General features: G+C 47.4%; 1 protein-coding gene across 6 annotated transcripts in view; it reads left to right on the plus strand.

Moving 5' to 3' along the window:
- RALGAPA2 (Ral GTPase activating protein catalytic subunit alpha 2) overlaps positions 1-18,244 on the plus strand; it is a 154,574-nt gene that overhangs the window by 75,969 nt on the left and 60,361 nt on the right. For all 6 annotated transcript variants that reach the window (XM_044442946.1, XM_044442948.1, XM_044442950.1 and 3 more), the window contains exons 29-35: positions 262-330; positions 726-863; positions 2,774-2,957; positions 3,830-4,601; positions 5,797-5,868; positions 9,146-9,269; positions 10,376-10,531. In XM_044442946.1, coding sequence (XP_044298881.1) covers positions 262-330; positions 726-863; positions 2,774-2,957; positions 3,830-4,601; positions 5,797-5,868; positions 9,146-9,269; positions 10,376-10,531 — 1,515 coding nt within the window. The remainder of the gene's footprint in view (positions 1-261; positions 331-725; positions 864-2,773; positions 2,958-3,829; positions 4,602-5,796; positions 5,869-9,145; positions 9,270-10,375; positions 10,532-18,244) is intronic.

Consider the following 18,244-nt stretch of genomic DNA (forward strand, 5'->3'; position numbering starts at 1 on the left):
GTTCACATTTCTGAGGTACTAGAGAGGTGGACAGGAAGGAGAATAATAGCAGATATTTGGGAGATATTAGATACACATTTTATGACACAGTAACTATTTAAACGTGTTTTTGTAACCCACCCAGGGAGCCGTATGGCTAATAGGCAGGTTAGAAATCTAATAAAGCTTCACTCAAACTTTTGAGACCAATTCTGGCTTTTGACTGGTGTGGGGAACAAAACATTTCTGCAAATTTATTACTCTGAAATTGGTGTTACACAGATCCTTGTCGCCACCATCGCGTTCCTGTTGCCCGGTGCAGAGTACTCCTCTGCAGAAAGCGATAAAAAGGTACGTAAAACTGAATCGCCATCCATGTGGCACTGATACTGTGCTTCGTAGCATGAAGGTCATGTTCCAGCAATGCTCCCACCACAAACCAATGTGGTTCAGTTACGTATTCCGTCCATTTCTGAGAGTAACAAATCGATCTGCACTCCGGTGCTGTGAAACTCTCTTCTCAATCAATTCAGTTCGAATAGCTGATTGCCACTATTTTATGCAAGATGGGGGAGAAAGTGCAAACTCGAAACAGGCATTCGGCCATTTTCGTAGTCTTGGGCTTTGGGCTCAGCTCAAAGCACTGTGCCTGCCTCACCCGTTTGACTTCACATGTCTCTTTGGTTGTATCAGGATTTTTCTGTTTTCTAAGTAGGACTAATATGTTCTCTAAATTCCCGTTTTAGTTCATCGTTTCATTATTACTTTGCTTGCTGGACTGGTGCATGGTGTTACCGGTGAAGACGCTGCTAGAACCTGTACTGAATTCCAGTCTTGAGGACCAGCATCCCTTTAAAGCTTGCCTGCTCGATTACATCTATAGAGTAAGACTCATTTCTGACTACATTTCATGCTGTCGCTTAGTTACACTGTTTCTGATAAGCAGGTGCAATAATGAAACAAAATGGTAAAATAGTCCATGTTAGTATGAGACAGATGTGGTCTGCTTTTGAACTAGGCTTAATTAATAAACCTACCATTCATCTTGATCACAAAAGTGAATAACTGATATTATCAGCTTGTTCCAATCCCTTGTATCACTGAATTCCATTCTATAAATTTTTTAAAAAATCAGTAATTTGAATTAGAGTTGCCCCATTGACATTCTGACACATACGTTATTTTACTGTGAGATTATTTTGTTGATTTATTATGAGATTTTAACTGTATTATTTTAATGCTATTTGTTGATTTTATACTCTAATGGGAGCCCAGAGAGCATTTTGCTAATGGACGGCTTTTAAGTTTGATAAATTAATAAACTAACAACACATAAACAGCGGGGGAAAGTACAAGAAGTGGCATTGTCCATTAGTGCTTGTGCAGTTGTGAGTGTAACACAAGCGACACAGCCTGTGGAATAAATTGCGCTGCGGCTTTTGAAACCACCGGTAGCTTATGAAGCTTGTGAAACAGCCAGCAGCGTGTTTTGTGAAACAGCTCATGGAAGCAGAAGCAAGGAACTGGATTCCGCACTTGCGCAAAGAGGAAAGCAAAGGTTCCGCAGGCAGTGAAAGCTTTGGGCAAACAGAGTAACATAGAAACAGAGCGAGTCAGAAGGGCCTCCCGGGCCATCTAGTCTGACCTCTGGCACCAGCCGGCTCAGCTGGACATGGTTCATTCATCACTCAGAGCTAAGCTTGCGTGTCAGGAACGCGAACCAGTGGGGTCTTCACCTGAGGCTGGGCTCCAGCCAGGTGAACTACCTGGGGCTGTGCGTTCCCCTGCGTGGGACCTGAATCACGCATCGAGGAAGCAGAAGGATTGGGGGAGCGTGATGCATTCTGGGTCAGCCGAACTCCGCATCAGTGTCAGAAGCTTGTCTTGCCTCGTCTGTTCAGCAGAACTGTTGCTCACCTGCTGCCCTTCCCATCTACCTGAAGCTGCCACCTGTAGTCCTAGTGGCCAGGTACGGGCTTCCCTGGCTGCGGAATACAGCCTCACAGCCTGGTTTTGGACACAGGGACCCATGCCCCAGTCGAGCTCCGCCCTAGCCCTGCTCCTCTAGATCAGGGGTGCTCAAACTAAGGCCCGGGGGCCGGATCCGGCCTGCCATGCCCATTTGAACCCCCCGCGTCCATGCACGCGCCCACCTGGCCCTGCGCGCTGGGGGGGCAGTGGTTTGCTCGCTCGGAGGAAACAACCTCCAAGCGAGCAAGCTGCTGCCTCATGCGCCTGCCCGCCTCCCGCCCACCCACGCCTCGCCTCGCCTCGCCACGCGCCACGCCCCCACCTCTGCTCATGCGCCCGCACACACCACCTCCGCCCCCTCACCGGCCCATGTGCACTGTCACCTTTCAACTGGCCCCCTGCTGGAAAAGTTTGAGGACCCCCTGCTCCAGACACTCCACTCCTGCCAGTGGTGGAAGTGTTACTCTGTGTTACACCTGCCTGGAAAGATTTGTTTCCTCTGTTGTGGTGTATTTTATGTGTGAAGTAGAACTGGCGTGCCAGAGCCTCCCAGCAATCTGCCAAGCCTTGGCCAGATCAGACGACAGTCCATGTGCTCCTGTGTTTTCTCATGTCTCTTTCCTTAAAGCAAAAAGGAAGGCTGCTGCCTGCTAATGAGGACAGGAAAGTGAGTGAGGGCAACTCCTGCAGGAGTGCACATCAATCGCGCTTCAGGTGCTCAGCTGGAAGGCACCTTGATGCGGCCGCCGTGAGCTGAAGGATGATCTCCGTGCGATATTTTCTGCAATGCCCTGTTTCTAATGCGATTTGGTTTTTTCCCCAGATCCTGCACAGTTGCATTCATGGTTCAAGCACTTACACTCAGCAAAGCCATTACCTCTTAAGCCTGGCCGACCTCTCCAGCGATAGCTACGATCCGTTCTTGCCGCTAGGGAATGTCAAGAATTCTGAGCCCGTTCCGGTTCACTCTTCTGCAGATCTGAATAATTTGCTCACTGTTGCTGAAGGTAACCAATGGTTTGGAAAGGAAGGATGCATTTCAGCCCATGGAAACAGTTCAGTGCAGCCAAGGGCCGCTGGCTGGTGGCCGGTGTGCAGGGTGAGCCATGTGAGGAGAGGCTGAGGGAGCTGGGGCCTTTCAGCCTGGAGAGGAGGAGACTCCCAGGGGACCTGTTAGTGACCCTCAGGTACGTGAGGGGGTGCCACGCAGAGGTGGGTTGTGACCTTTTTCCCCCTGCGGTGGAGGGCAGGATGCGCTCCAAGGGAGCCAAGCTCAGGGAGCCAAGGTTCCATTTGGATGCCAGGAAGTACTTCGTGATGGTTAGGACCCCCAGGGTATGGAATGGGCTTCCTCAAGAGGTGGTTGAAGCCTCAAATGGCGAGGGTGTTCAAGGATTGGCTGGACATGCACATGGTAAGCATGTCATAAGTGGAGCCGGCTGGAGCCGGGGTCAGACTAGATGGCCCGGGAGGCCCCTTCTGATTCACTCTGTTTCTATAGAACTCTCTGTATGAGAAAAGCCCATGTTTTGCAAGACCTCTGTCTGGATTCAGCAATAGCTGAAATCAGTATGCGCTGGAATATCAGAAGGCCTCATTGCTTCAGTCCTTGCTGTAAGGACCGCTTCCTCCCCACACAGGCGGCCTCTCTTCTGTCCACCCAATACCCACATTCCAGCCCCTCTCTGCCCCCATCCTCAGTCCTGTCTAGGGGCCAGTGGACTTTTAAGTGGGGTTTTATTGTCAGTTGAATTTTTTAGGACACTGTGTTTTGATTTATTTTGTCTTATTGTTAAACCATCCCGAGCCTTCGGTGAGGGACGGTCTAGAAAAGTTTTACATAAAGAAATAAGGTAATAAATGAAATGTTCACTTTCAGAAAAGAGGAGAAGGAACATGGAGCTGATTCCGTTGACGGCACGAATGGTTGTGGCACACCTGGTGAACAATCTGAGTCACTACCCCTTGAACGGAGGGCCTGCGGCACTTCACAGTCTCGTGAGCGAGAACCACAACAACTCTTACGTGGAATCTTCCGAACTCTCCTCCGAAATCTTCCGCAGCCCGAACCTGCAGCTGTTTGTCTTCAACGATAGCACCCTCATATCTTATCTCCAGATTCCTTCAGAAAAAGGGGAAGGGGATGAACCAGCCAGAAGCTCCTGGGAAGTAAGAGTGATCGTGAGGGACATCTCAGGGAAGTATTCCTGGGACAGCCAGCTGATGCACGGGCCGTTAGCTAGCTGCCTCCCAGATCCAAGTAAAAGAAAATCCCCTGCCATTTCCGACAATCATAAACAGAACTTGGAGTCCCCGGTGGACTTCATTCAAATATATGAAGGAGAAGATGCCCTCAATGCGTTGCTGGAGCGGATCGGCAGTAGCAGTCCCGAGTGCCTTCTGTGCCCGCAGCTGAAGCTGAACGAGCCGTCGCCGCCGCCGTGCGTCCTGAGCCAAGATCAGGAGAAGGGGATCCTGGAAGCCATCCTGCACCAGCACGGCACAGAAAACGAGTACTTACGCGGGGGCAGCTTGAACATCCGGATGCAAGTTGAAAGGCAGAAAGAACCAAGGCCTACAGCTCAAGACGCCCCGTTCCATTTATGCAGGCTTTTGCTAAATGACCTGGGAATGAATTCTTGGGATAAAAGGTATGTTTCGTATTACTGCTCCGGGTATTAGAAATAATGCAACGTCCTCCTTAAAGAGCAGTCTCCATTTTCAGCAGTGCAGCCCTCCTGAGGGAAAGCCAGAAACGCTTTGGGCGTTGAGATAGAGTGATTATTCCTGCCCACCAAGGCTAATTCCTTGTGCATCATTGGCTGGAGCTCATTCCGGGCACTCCTCCTTATTCTTGGATTTGAATAGCCGGTTATCTTTCTTTTCTACTTTTTATCTTTCATTCTGCTGCCGTCCACATGAGTATTGACAAAGGGTAGAGAAATGGGAAGCAATGAAGGAAAGTTAGCACAACCCAACAGGGGCTGCTGTTTCTAGTCATCTGTCTAAAGGATCAAAAGGGTGCCCAAATATTGCCATGGTACCCCTTCTGGATTTCTTTGGATGAAGAAGTACAACCTGGGTTGCTTTAAACAGCCCTCTGAGTGGGATGGTGTGAATATGGGAGTCCTGCAACAGCAGGGGTTTGGACTCAACGGCCTTCTTGGCCCCTTCCAAATCTACCATTCTTGGATTCAGTAAAACTGACCAAGGGCATGACAGTTAATAAGCTTAGCTCAGAAAACTACCTAAGAAAGTACTTGAAAGGACTAATATCGGATACATTTGGTTAGTCTCAGCTTCGAAACTTTAGATAGCAATGCACACAGCCACAAAAAGATAGGCGCCTCCCTCACTTCTTCATATCTTTGCAAAACAAATAATCAGCACTTTGGTTGGAAGGGACTTACCCACTGTATGTTCTTAATTGGAATTAGCGGGATAAGACCATCACCCTAATTTAGAAAAAGAATGTATCGTTGGGTATCATCCTGTGCATATTGAGGCAGAAAAAGGTCCCACTATTCCCAGCTTGCATCAGCCAATATGGCTTGGTGCCCATGTTGAGGATTTTCCAGGCAAGTCCAGGGTTGGTCCGTGTTTTGCCCATGCGAGCCGGATGCCTCGTGCCCAAGTGTTTCCCAGAGATGCCGCTGGCATGAGAAATGGAATCGGAAAAGAGTTGAAGAACTTTTAAAACCTCTGCCATTTTTTAATTGTAAGATTTTGGCATTTGCAAAAATTGCAAAATGTAAACGTTTTCATCCAGTGATAGAAAAAATTAAGTTAAATATCATGATTTTCATGTAGCTTTCCCACTGTAATGTATGTTCTGCTTTTCTCTAGAAAAAGCTTTCATCTACTGAAGAAAAATCCTAAATTATTGAGAGAGTTGAAAAATTTGGACTCCAGGCAATGGTGAGTTAGTTTTGTGTCTATGGCATTTGGACTCCTGCTGGCTAATGGTTATTACATATAGAATTTACTATTTCATGTTTCTAAAAAACTAAAATGCCTTTAAACTTTCAAAAGCTTTAAATATTAGTTTCATTACTGCCTTGTTCAATTTAAGTAGGAAATATAAATGAATAATTATACAGAAATTCCATATTACCATACATTTGATCCTTGGAAAGTAGAGGATCAATTCACAAACTAAGTTTGAGGTAGGTCTGGGTTGGAAAATTCAGGATTTGGGGCACTAAAAGCTTGCAGCTTTTTGAATTGCTGTCCAATAAGTCACCTCCTATATAAGCATATTTGACATGTATTTTTGCTTTCAGTTAAAAAAGAAATAGCATACAAATAAGAAAAGGAAGAATATATATATATTCACAGAAAGGAAAAAGAATACCAAAGGGATATTACGGAAATATAGCATATAATTGCAACCTTTTCATGAAAAAGCAAAAGTTTTTATCCCCTCTAGCAACACTTCATCCAATTAATCCTCATTTAAGGTCCATCAACAGATAAATCAAAATTTATCAAAACAGTTGTAAATGATGTCATAATTTTAGCATGGAACACATGTCTCTAATGATACTTTTACAAACTCTGTTTTCCTAAATATTAGTTGAGTTGCTCAAAATAAGCTTTCCATTTTTCATTAAATCCTTTAGCCGGTCTTTATTTGCATAATTAGTCAACTTCGCCATTATTGCATATGCATCCAGGTTATTTTTTAATCTTATTTTTCCAAACTGTAGCAGAGTATGTAAGCATGCTTAGAAATGGTGAAACATGGCCAGACGAATGCCTAGCCGAGCAGTTCAGAGTGCATGCAATTCACTGGGGCTGTGGCAAGGGCAGAGGGAAAGCGGAACGGCTCGTCTCCAGCCCAGTTCGGATGAGTATCTCTTCTCCAAGGGATATTACGGAAGTGCAGCATATAATTTCAAGCTGTGCATGACAAAGCAAAAGTTTCTCTCTCCCCCAAGCACTGGGAAAGGAAATGTCCCCCAATCCAGGCACAGTTTCGAAGGACACTTCAAGCAACATGTGCAGTTATGCCCAGAGCCGGAAATAAGAATTAACATGAAAGAGCACAGAGAAAGAGGCACTTTTAGTTTTTGGAGGACTTGGAGCAAGGCTGTTCATGTGCAGAAAGCTGAGCAAGTATCTCCCACCCTCAGACTTCAATCTCAGGCAATATATTTCGCTGGATTTTATTTGCTACTGCTGTGCTTTTACGACACCCCTGTGCATTTGGAGGGGAGAAATGATGCCTGCCGTCTGGACGCTGGCAATGAAATGCAGGTGCTCTGGGGAAGATCACCTTTAGGCCAAGTGCTGCTACTTAGCCGACCTATTAAATAATAAACTCCCCTCCTGCCTAGCAATGAGGCATATTTCAGAATCCATGTCGGAGCTGGGGATGAGCCATTACGGGATTATCAGTGGGCAGAAACGCGAGATGCTGGTGAACGCTCCACCTAGGAAAGTGGGAAGGATCCCAGAGAGAGAGAGGCGTCGGTTGCCAACACCATGCGAGCGAAGCAGACCAGTCTCCCCACTTCAGGAGTGCTTTTGGTCCCCTGGAAATGGCTGCCTGGGAAGCTCCCTTGTGTTGGATGCTTTGCAGACTTCCTGGGCCCAAAGGGGAGACAGCAAGATTGCAGGGTCTGCTCAGCCCGCTGCATGTAAATACGAGCATTGAAATTGGGCGAGGATGCCTCCCCACCCCTTCATCCCAAAACACGGTTTGGGTTTTGATGGAAGCAGGATTAACAATTTATTAAGGATTTGGGATGCATATAGAATGGGGGAAAGCTTCGTCAGGTTCTAAGCACACGACCACATGCCAAGGGGCAAATAGGTGGCAAAAGACAGATGAAAAGGGACGAATGCATTCAATTGAGCACAGCCTTGTGCACATTCTCTGCCTGGTTCCTTGAAGAGCCACGATGCCCCTAGCAAGGTTTTCCTCCCTTTGCTGGGAAAAAACTACACCTGGGCACCTGTATCAGAGAAGACTTGGTGCAAATTCCTCCCATACCTGCCCCAGGCTCCCTTACTTCCAAGGAGACTTGCTCATGGCATCTGTGCTAGAAGAGAACACCTCTCCACTTCTTTTCCCCTCCTCTGGTCCTTCCTCACTTAGAATCATAGAATAGCAGAGTTGGAAGGGGCCATGAAGGCCATCAAGTCCACCCCCTGCCATTGCAGGACACCAAGTCACACCATCCCACTCAGAGGGCTTGATGTTTCTTCTTGAATGCCTCCAGTGTGGGAGAGCCCCCCACCTCTCCAGGCAGCCGGTCCCACTGTTCTATTGCTCTGACAGTGAGTGAGGAAACTTCTCCTGATATCTAGCCTGAACCCGGGTTGTCGCAACTTGACTTGATCATTCCGTGTCCTGCCCTCTGGCATCAGCAAGAGGAGATCTTGACCTTCCTCTTTGTGGCAGCCTTGGAGGGACTTCCAGAGGGATAACTCGCTTGCCGGGGTTGCGGTTCCAGAAGAACCTCTGGTTTTTTGCCTGTTGACTGTCCAGTAATGGCTCACCCCCAGCTTTGAGATGGACCCTAAAACACTGTTCACCGTTCACTCCCATGAACAGCCTTTCCTTCATGAGCTTGGCTAAGTGGAAGCACTGGGTTCGTAGGCGCCCTCAGCCAGGACATCTGCTTAGTGATGCCAGTGTTGGAATGACTTGGACTTGGGCCCGAAGGGACCGGTTGGGGCAGGCTGAGCCGGCCACCTCGGCGATTCCAAGCACAAGTGACACCTTTTGCCATCGGACGGAGAAAACACCCCGCCGTGTCTGGACTTGCAGCAGGAACTGTACCCTCGTTGAGCCAAGCGTCCCGCATTTTAAAATGGTTTGCAATAAGAAGGCTGGAAAGGGCTAAGGGGAAACGGAGTGGCTTCGGGGAGCTTGGCTGTGGGTGGAAACATTCTTTTTTCCTGGCCCAAACACCGTTTTCTCCAGAGTGTCCCAGATGCAGCGTTAGTCTTGGGCGTTCCAGGAAGGAAATGGCAGCTGTTCCTTTTTCCAAAATGAGTCCTAGTACAATGCTTGTGCCTGGGGCATTCTGGCGGGGGGGTGGGGGTGGCAGCTGGTGGGACAACATTTAGGGCAGGGAGTGTTTCGCCTTGACCCCGCTTCAGACTCCGTGCTTTTCAGAATGGCTTACCCTACGGACAGCACTGCAGCCTGAGCTTTTCGTTAAGATCTCCTTGATTTTTGCAGCCGCGAAACTCACAAGATCGCTGTGTTTTACATCGCCGAAGGACAAGAGGATAAATGCTCCATATTGTCCAATCCTAAGGGAAGCCAGGCTTACGAAGACTTCGTTGCCGGACTTGGCTGGGAGGTAAATGTTAACGAAGCATTCGTCCTTGAAATAATAGAATCAGAGTGTGGGCTTGGATTCACTGAGTGTCTGAAGTCCTGTGTTTACTTCTTGGCTGTTGGCCCCGGGAGGGAGGGAGGGAGGGAAACCCCCACCTACCTGCTCTGTGGAGCATGTGGCTTTCAGGGCTAGCAGTGGCTTTGAGCAACTCTGAGCTGCTGCTTCGTACACGTGCGGAACTTGGGTGCCACCATTCAGCCCGGCTTTCAGTGGAGGAGGACAACTGGTTTCAGCCATCAGAGCTGTCTCTGCATAGGACTTTCTGCTGAGTGCTAAAAAAAAGCTATTTAGACAACACCATTTTTAAAAAAAGGAGTAATGTCACTAGTCCTCATGGATACTTCAGGGTCAATAGGGATTGCTCGGAAGGAAGAGGGGCTGAGGAAGAACCTAGTTCTTCAAAGAATGGCAGTGACCTGTTTGTGCCCATCTGCCACCTGGAATGCCCTACCTTTCTCACTCGTCTGCTCCAGAGACAGGGTTCCTTCTTTGGTCCCTTGGCAGTCAGCAAGAAAGAACCCATGAGGGTGGGAAAAAGGGGAAGATGGAGTCCCCACCTTTTATGAGGTCATGACAGGTCTCCTACTTTTCCCATGGCTGCCAGACAGCACCCCAAGCTGCCTTGATGTTCATGGCCCTTTACAGAGCAATGCCATAAAAATGTAGGTACCAGTCCTGAATAGTCCAAAATTGAATTACAGTTGCAGAAGTCAGTTTCACGTGCCCTGTTACAGCGAGTCACTAAAAAATACAACCACAATTGCAGGATTTTAGATGCAAGAGAGAATATTACAAATATTGCATAAACTCTCAGAGGCTATGTTTTTAAAACAACCCATTTAATTACTACAACCCTTTTTAAAGTGGGCGGTTTCCAGAAATCTACAGTTGGTACTAAGATTAGAAATTAGCATGCAGCCAAAGAAGCATCTTTTCTTCTGTGTTGAGTTACCATTAGATGTTAATTCTGCGCCTCTTCATATAGAGATGCTAAGGAAATTAACTTCTGGCTAAGTTTGTTAAAGCTTAAAGATTAAGAATACATTCTCTGCCTTTCTTTAATTAAGGTTCATCTTTCAACTCACTGTGGATTTATGGGCGGCCTTCAACGTAACGGAAGCACTGGACAAACAGCACCTTACTACGCTACTTCGACGGTGGAAGTAATTTTCCATGTGTCCACACGGATGCCCTCTGATTCTGACGATTCCCTGACCAAAAAGGTAAGCGCCATAGCAGCTTGCTCCCTTTAAACATACTTGTGATAGAATATGCGTTTGCCACGTTTTGTCAAGCACAAATTAGATTCTACAGATTTATTAAAGGGCTGGAATAAAGCAGCACATGAAAATGGCCCTCTGTAGAGAGGCATATAAAAAAACAAGACTTGGGGCAAACCTGTCGGCCCTCAATCCTTAAAAGTTATGGGGTAAGTCAAATTTATAGCAGGTCTCAAGGAGTTCCTTCATAGATTCTCCAGTTTCCTGTATGCTCTACTTTTCTTCTGAAGGCTTCTGACAGCAGAAAAGATTGGTGTCCAGAAATTTTGATGGCCTTGGTGGGCAACCAGAACTTGATTGTTGTCAGGACCAGCTCTTCCCTGAAGGAATCTTATGCTGCGATTCCAAAGTACGGTATCAGTTCAGAACGGATCTCCTGTTTGCATCTCCAGGTCTAACCTTGGAGCTGGGGAGTTGATGGAGGGATGGAGAAAAGAGCCACCCTTCCCAGGCATCCTCTGAATCAAGGGTGAAAGGGAAGAGAGGTCGTCCTTCCCCAGCTCCAATCCCACCACTGCAGCTCCAGGGTTAGGAGGAAGCTTGGCATGTTTGCAGGCATGGTGAGCAAAGCCGTGGTCTCCCAGATATGGTGGTCCCGTCCCCTCTTGTGCCCTGGAATGGACCAGCAGCTGGACCAACTGCAGCTTCCGGACATTAGAGTATGTTCTCTCGCAAGGTTTCCCCAACGTGCAGGGACAGCTTATTGACATCACAGGGAGCGGCCTTAGGAAGGTGAGGAGAAGGAAGATGTGGGCTTAGCACTGTCTCGGGAAGCTGCCAGGGGGGCCTTTTGTTAGCATTGGCTTATGCACCACTTGTGTGGAGAACCCAGAGCTGGTGGTCCTCCACGCCCCCATCCTGTACCAGGAAGCTGGGCTGCCATCGCATTTCCGAGGCCAGGAAGGTGCTGGTATGCGCTTTGAGGCCCCATATGCTTCAGGGCCCGGTTTTTTAAATGCTGCCTGACACCTGTATGAACCTGCCTTGGCTCGTGTGCCTACCAATCCTGTCTATCAGCTGGTAGACTCAAGCGGCAGGGCCTTCTCTGTGGTCACCCCGCCATTGTGGGATGCCCCATGCTGGTCTGTGCTTTTGATTTCCTCCCTGACTGTTTTTGAAAAAAGTTTCGAAGACTTGTATGTTCTCTTCTGGTTTTATCTGTGTTTTTTTCAATGTTATAAACATGGGCATTCGTTGCTCTTTCAGACGCTGTAATTCTCTTGTAGCGACTCGCATTTTCTATTTTGTGGTTTAAAACTTCGCTTCTGAGGCTACCTCGAGGAAGCTGCCTTCTGCTTCAAAGGCAGCATCCAAATATTTAAAGTAAAAGTCCCTCTTCCTCTGCTGTCCTTCATCCTGGTTTGAGCAGGCTGCAAAAAGCTGAGGTCAGCAACCCCTTCCCCCACCCCAGCTGCTTTTCTCTCCAGCAAAAGAAGTTATCCAATATTACAAAGGAACCCTTCTACACATGAGCACTGAAATCCACCATCTCCTCCACCAGTTCAGAGGTGAAGATTGGGACACTCTCGCATCCAAGGATCATTGCCCAAGCCCCCACCCGGCTCTCCCAGATGGCCGTTCTCCTCTTGATACGGCCATACGGTGAAATAGGTTCTCGTGTTCTGGATTCAGTCTTGGCCATAGCAAACTTTTCAAAACAATGTTAGATTTCAAATGACTCCTGCTGTACGTATTTCCGGTTAGCTGGAGCTCGGTCCTACTCTGAAAGGCCCTGTCTGGATAGAGAGAGATTGAAAGTAAATTTGTGAAGGGTTAGGGTTGGTTGGGGGTGCTTATTTATCAGGAAAATGGGCAGCTTCCTTCTCAATGGGGCCCCGTAGAGGACAATAGACCAAATGGGGGCTAACCCCTGCCACAAAACAAGTCTGGAGATTTATTTTCAAGAGTCTCGCGAGTGTAACTTAAGCATGACTATTCCCCATAAATAAATGTTTAAAGGGTGAAATTCCCTCCATCTCTTCTGAGAATGCTTCTGTATTTTGAGAAGACTCGCTCCTTGTATTTCTGACATTCCAGGTGATAAGATTGTGCTCCTCCATTTTTGGGCTTTTTCTTTCTTGGCCAGTTTCCGAGCCCCGTAAACAGATCACGGAACAACTTGCTTAGCTGACAGACTCAGTAGCATGACAGAACGTCATAACCACCTGCCAGAAAATGCGTCCATTCGTTGGCAAGCCGTGTATCTTATGACCCACAAAATAAGACAGATGTCATAGTAATAATTATTGGAAAGCCTGTTTTTTCATGCAGAATACCCTCACATGCCCTCTAAAAGAAACAGGCTTAAGTCTAGTAAGGAATGCCTGTAAATTGCCATGGGATAAAATAATTAGGAACGTGCTTTTTAATTATCGAAAGCAATGCAGCATGGCTTCCTAACAGCCTGCTTAGAAACCACATTTTCATTGTGACTTTTCAAGTAATAGAGGGTGAATAGCCAAAAAAAAAAAAAAAAGATCGCCATTCCTGAGGGAGCTTAAGGGTTTATTTTTATGAGTAGAATTTCTCCCCCCCCCCAGCCCCCAACCACAGCTTTGCAGCCACATGGACAGTAAATAGCAGTAGCGACATCCCGATAGCTCCTTGTCAAAATTGTACATGGCTTACCAGATTAAAAAAACAATTAGCTTCAAAGAGTTTCTCAGTTCAGAAACCTGGTTATAACCCTCTATTGAACTCTTGCTCCTTTACTCAAGAAATTCATTAGTTATAGCCCGATTAGATTTTTAGCAGCTAATCTAACTGCTGGAGGGGTTTGCAGAGTAGAGACAGAGCAGTGCTATTGGATTTGTTCAATTCATTTGACTGCAGGACTATAATTGTGCTTATGTCTTACAACCCTTTTTATAGCCTGAGGCTGGCTGGCAACAGAAAACCAATTGGCGTTGAATACAGTAAGAGTGAAAGGGAATGAAAGACACACATTATCGGTCTCCAGGCAGTGTTGTTCTGGCAGGAAGTTTCTTGGTTAATTTACAAATAAAACTTAGATTTTAGGATGGGCACTCTGTCAGGCAGACAAAGGGGGTGTCAGGACCGGCCATTACTCAGTGGAAGTGGCAGCCAGGCCTCGCCGTACCCCGAGCAGAAGTTCTTCAATCACACAGACAACTTCTTTCTCGAACCAGCTGCCTCTGTAACACAATTAGCAGGGAAAGGAGGTCAAACCATTAGGCATGTATTCCATGACCGCTGTCAGCGCTGGTGTGTCGCCTGGCAGGCAGAGAGCCGAGCGCCCAACACAGAGTCCCTCGGACGCGATTTAATCAAGTGGGAGACGCAGAAAGACACGCGAGTTTGCCCCCAGCGTGCAGCTGTGTTTGCCAGGCCCGCAAAATAAGGCATTGTTCCCTCCGACATGGCAATTGCGGCTGGGGGAAGTAAGGCAGGGTGCGATGAGTAAAAGTCGAAGCAGGTTCTTCGTAGACCTGCGTCCTGTGAACAGTCACTTCTGTTGAATCCTAAACAGTGAAAAGATGCATCTAGCTAGTTTCTGCTCCTAATATTACATGCCCTATAGAAATTAATGCTTCCTTGTGAACATCCTCTGAAAAGGTTGCGCCATGGAGTAGCTACTAAGTGCCCCTGTTTTGCTATCTTAAAACAAACATCTACATTTATCCCTTTGTTCGTATTTGTTAGTTTAAGGTTACTTGTCTTTCATTATAAGCATCTGTTGCTTTTGTTTTCAGCGCTAGTATCCCTGGTGCTTTGTTACTGTCTGTGGTAGCAGGATGGTGCTGTTGATCAAAGTTGCAATATTATGAAGCATTAAAATGCTTTTGTACGGTGCTTAGAATTAAGAAATCATCTAATTATGTGGCCTTATAATGTTCAAGGTCCAGCCCTTCAGCAGATGTCTGCGCATTTCATTCATGGGAATTTGACAGCTTCCTGGGCTCATTGTTATGTTTTGGGACTACAATAGATTAAAACTAAAAATCGCTGCCCCTTCTACACACACACCAGTGTGTGTAGAAGAGATTCAGTGTAGCTCCAGTATCCTTAGTTCTTCTCACTCTTCCTTACCGCTTGGTTTTAGATATATTTGAACTACAAAACATATTTGATCAGCTTCCGTTCAGGCATTAGATTACACCTACGTGCCTGTTTTTGTCTGTATTCCCTGAATTATCTCCAGGTGGGTTTTTATGTGCTTTTTAGTTGCGTGGGTGTGTTGCTGCAGCCGAGATGGATGCCAGGGGCAGGGGTACTTGTTGGTATCATCGTTTTGCCAGCAAGGGAGTGGCTGGGTTGTTTCAAGGGACTGACTCTGTATAACCAGCAAATCCTCTTTGGGCAGCATCCATTGGGGCTTCCCAGGACCTCTGAATGTGGAGGAAGGTAGGGCCATCTGGACAGTTCAGTCGTAGTGGATACAGGCCAGACCTACTACAGAAAGTCATAGAATCATAGAAGAGTAGAGTTGGAGGGGGCCATGAAGGCCATCTAGTCCAGCCCCCTGCTGCTGCAGGACACCAAGTCACACCATCCCTCTCAGAGGGCTGCCCAGTTTCTCCGTGAATGTCTCCAGTGTGGAAGAGCCCACCTCCTCTCCAGGCAGCTGGTCCCAGTGCCGTATTGCTCTGACCATGAGGAAGCTTTTCCTGATGTCCAGCCTCAATCTGGGTTGTTGCAACTTGAAGTGATTATTCCATGTCCTACACTCTGGCAAGAAGAGATCGTGACCTTCCTCTTTGTGATAGCCTTATTTATTCATTTATTAGCTCCTCCTATTTTGATAACAATCTATTAATACTTTTTCAATTCAGCGAATGACATAGTAACACTTTCTGCTAGGCATTTTCCCACCATACAGAAATAGGAAAGTTTTTCTGCAATTAAGCCTTTCTACTACTTTTGACTTATAAGAAATTGGTGATTAATTTGGTTTTATAGAAGTATTTTCAGCACATGCAATGGTTAGATTCTGTTTCTATTCATATTTATTAGTGTAATGTCTCACCTTAATAGAATTTGAATGCCACAGGCTTGTTTCAGACAATCTGAAGAAATGCTTTCTATATAACTGTCGTTGCTTGCTTATTTTGTGTGACCTTTGTGAGGCCTTGCTTTGTTACTTTGCGGGTGTTCAAGGACAGGCTGGACGTGCACATGGCGGGCATGTCGTGAGCGGAGCCGGCTGGTGCCAGAGGTCAGACTAGATGACCCCGGAGGCCCCTTCTGACTCGCTGTGTTTCTGTGTTACTCTCAGATGCGCACATATCAGATGGGGAAAGGGGAGCTATCACTCTGAATGCTTTGAGATGGGACTTTAATCGGATAAATTCAGTTCTGTTTGGTGGAAAAGAGTGCTTGAGAAATGACAGCCAGGGAGTCGACAGTTGAGGCATTCAGACCCCTGGATAATCAGAGAAGGAAACACACACTTGCTGGCTCATGTGTGGTGTTTTGGAAGGGCCAGGAGAAAGTGAGTAGCTAAGAGCATCGTAAGCTGCTCCCTCTCTGTGGGATAACCTTGCGTGTCTGGTGAAGATCAGGAACAAGGAGCAGGGATTATGCCAAGAGGCTGAAGATTAAACAAGCCGGGAGCAAAAACCCAAACAGCAGAACATACCACAGGAGGCGCTCGAGTGTGTTTGAGGAAGGCTGCATGCAGCAGCTGGAGCTGGCTCGGAGGGTCTGTGGGTGGAGAGCCTGAGCGTCCGATCTGGGACCAGGGCATTGAGGAGCTTGCAGCGATCAGGGTGCCTGCTTCAGCCCTTAAGACATCTCACTAAGCACTCGTGTAAAAACCCCAAAGTAACTATGAGTGTGCCGTGCCATACAAAGTATCCCTGTAATAAATAACTTGTTTAATTGCACTTCTTGTCCACAGTGTTGAGAAGCATTTGTTATCCATAAGAAACTCAATGGATTGCCCAGTGAGGAGGCAATTTCCTCCACCTTCTGGTGGAAGTGCCGGAGAGAAGAAATCCCCCTTGCTTGGGTTACATAGAAACATAGAAACAGAGCGAGTCAGAAGGGGTCTCCCGGGCCATCTAGTCTGACCCTGACTCCAGCCGGCTTCGCTCACGACATGCCCACCATGTGCACATCCAGCATCTCCTTGAACACCCGCACCAATGGGGCCTCAACTGCCTCTCATGGAAGCCCATTCCACACCCTCGGGGTCCTGACCGTCAGGAAGTGCTTCCTGGCATCCAGGTTGAACCTGGGTTCCCTGAGCTTTGCTCCGTTGGAGCACATCCTGCCTTCCTCTGCAGGGGAGAACAGGTCTCTGCCCACCTCCGTGTGACACCCCCTCACATACCTGTATGTCGCCCACAGATCCCCTCGGAGTCGCCTCTTCTCCAGGCTGAAGAGACCCAGCTCCCTCAGTCTCGCCTCATACGGCATCCCCTGCAAACCGGCCACCAACCTTATACACAATAAGGTTACAATCCTGTGTATACAGGAAAAAAGGCTTAAAATTTCCCAGCATTCCCCACCTAGCATCAATGGCTAGGAAATGCTAGGAGCCACAGAATGTTTCTCTATGAATACGCTCAGGTTTGGAGCTTCAGTCATCCTCTTAAGTTTCTAACCCACCCCCTACAAATGTCTCGGGACGGCTTACAATAAATGAGTAGAATAAACCATAAATATAGCCTTTATTTGATCTAACTTCTTAATTTGGACAGGGGTTTCTTTTGTTGTAACCGTGTTTTGTGCTGATTGTCTTGGCCCTTAGTTAAAGAATCAAAGAACCAAAACGGATCTGTTGATATTGGATTTTTTTGAAACGTTTCCTATCATGAGACCACTCTGTGGAGGAGCATAGGCTGCTGGAAGGAGCCCGCACTCTTTAGTGCCTGACTCTCTGCCACATGCCGCAGGGTTCATCCCACGCTCTCCTCACACTACTTCAGCCATTAGATCCAGATTTCGTCAGGCCGGTTCTGTCTCAACTTGTTTATATGTTACCATTTCCCTACTTTCTGTGTGTTTGTTGAGTGTGAGTGTGCTAAACTTGTGGTACTCTTGTGGGATCAGATGCGTCTTCGTAGACGGCTGGAGAAGCGGTGGCGTTCTGTTAGGCCTGTAGTAACCCTGGAGCAGAAGATCCTTCGGGTGCTGCCCTTCCACCTTCTGCAGCAGCTTCTCTCCAAATGCAGCTCCCCCGCTTCCCCTGTCCTGTCCTTTGTGGGGGAAATAGATTGAAGAGTCTTTTCAAGCCTCCACAATGTCTTCTTTGGGCTCTTACCTCAAGAAAATGCGAGCGGAGGCTCACCAAGACAGCTGCTCCTGGTCATTCGGCTAAAGGGCCAAATGGGCCTCCCGGTGTTATCATGGGACCTCTTCTGGATTAGTTTGGATGAAGCGGTACAACTCGGGTTGATCAAGCCTGACCAAGGGCGTGGTAGGTCATAAGCTGAGCTCGGAAAACTCAACAAAGTACGTGAAAGGTTGTCACAAAGAGGAAGGGCAGGTTCTCTTCCTCAGCACAGAGTGCTGGAATAATGGGCTCCAATTGCAGGAAGCCACATTCTGGATGGACATCAGGAGGAACTTCCTGACGGTGAGAGCAGCACAGCCATCGGACCCGTGGCCTCGGGAGGTGGTGGGCTCTCCCACCCTGGAGGCATTCGAGATGCAGCTGGGCAGCCCTCCCAGAGGGATGGTTTACGTCTG

This window comes from Varanus komodoensis, unplaced genomic scaffold (assembly GCF_004798865.1).
Source record: "Varanus komodoensis strain SLA01 unplaced genomic scaffold, ASM479886v1 scaffold40, whole genome shotgun sequence".
NCBI lineage: Eukaryota > Metazoa > Chordata > Lepidosauria > Squamata > Varanidae > Varanus > Varanus komodoensis.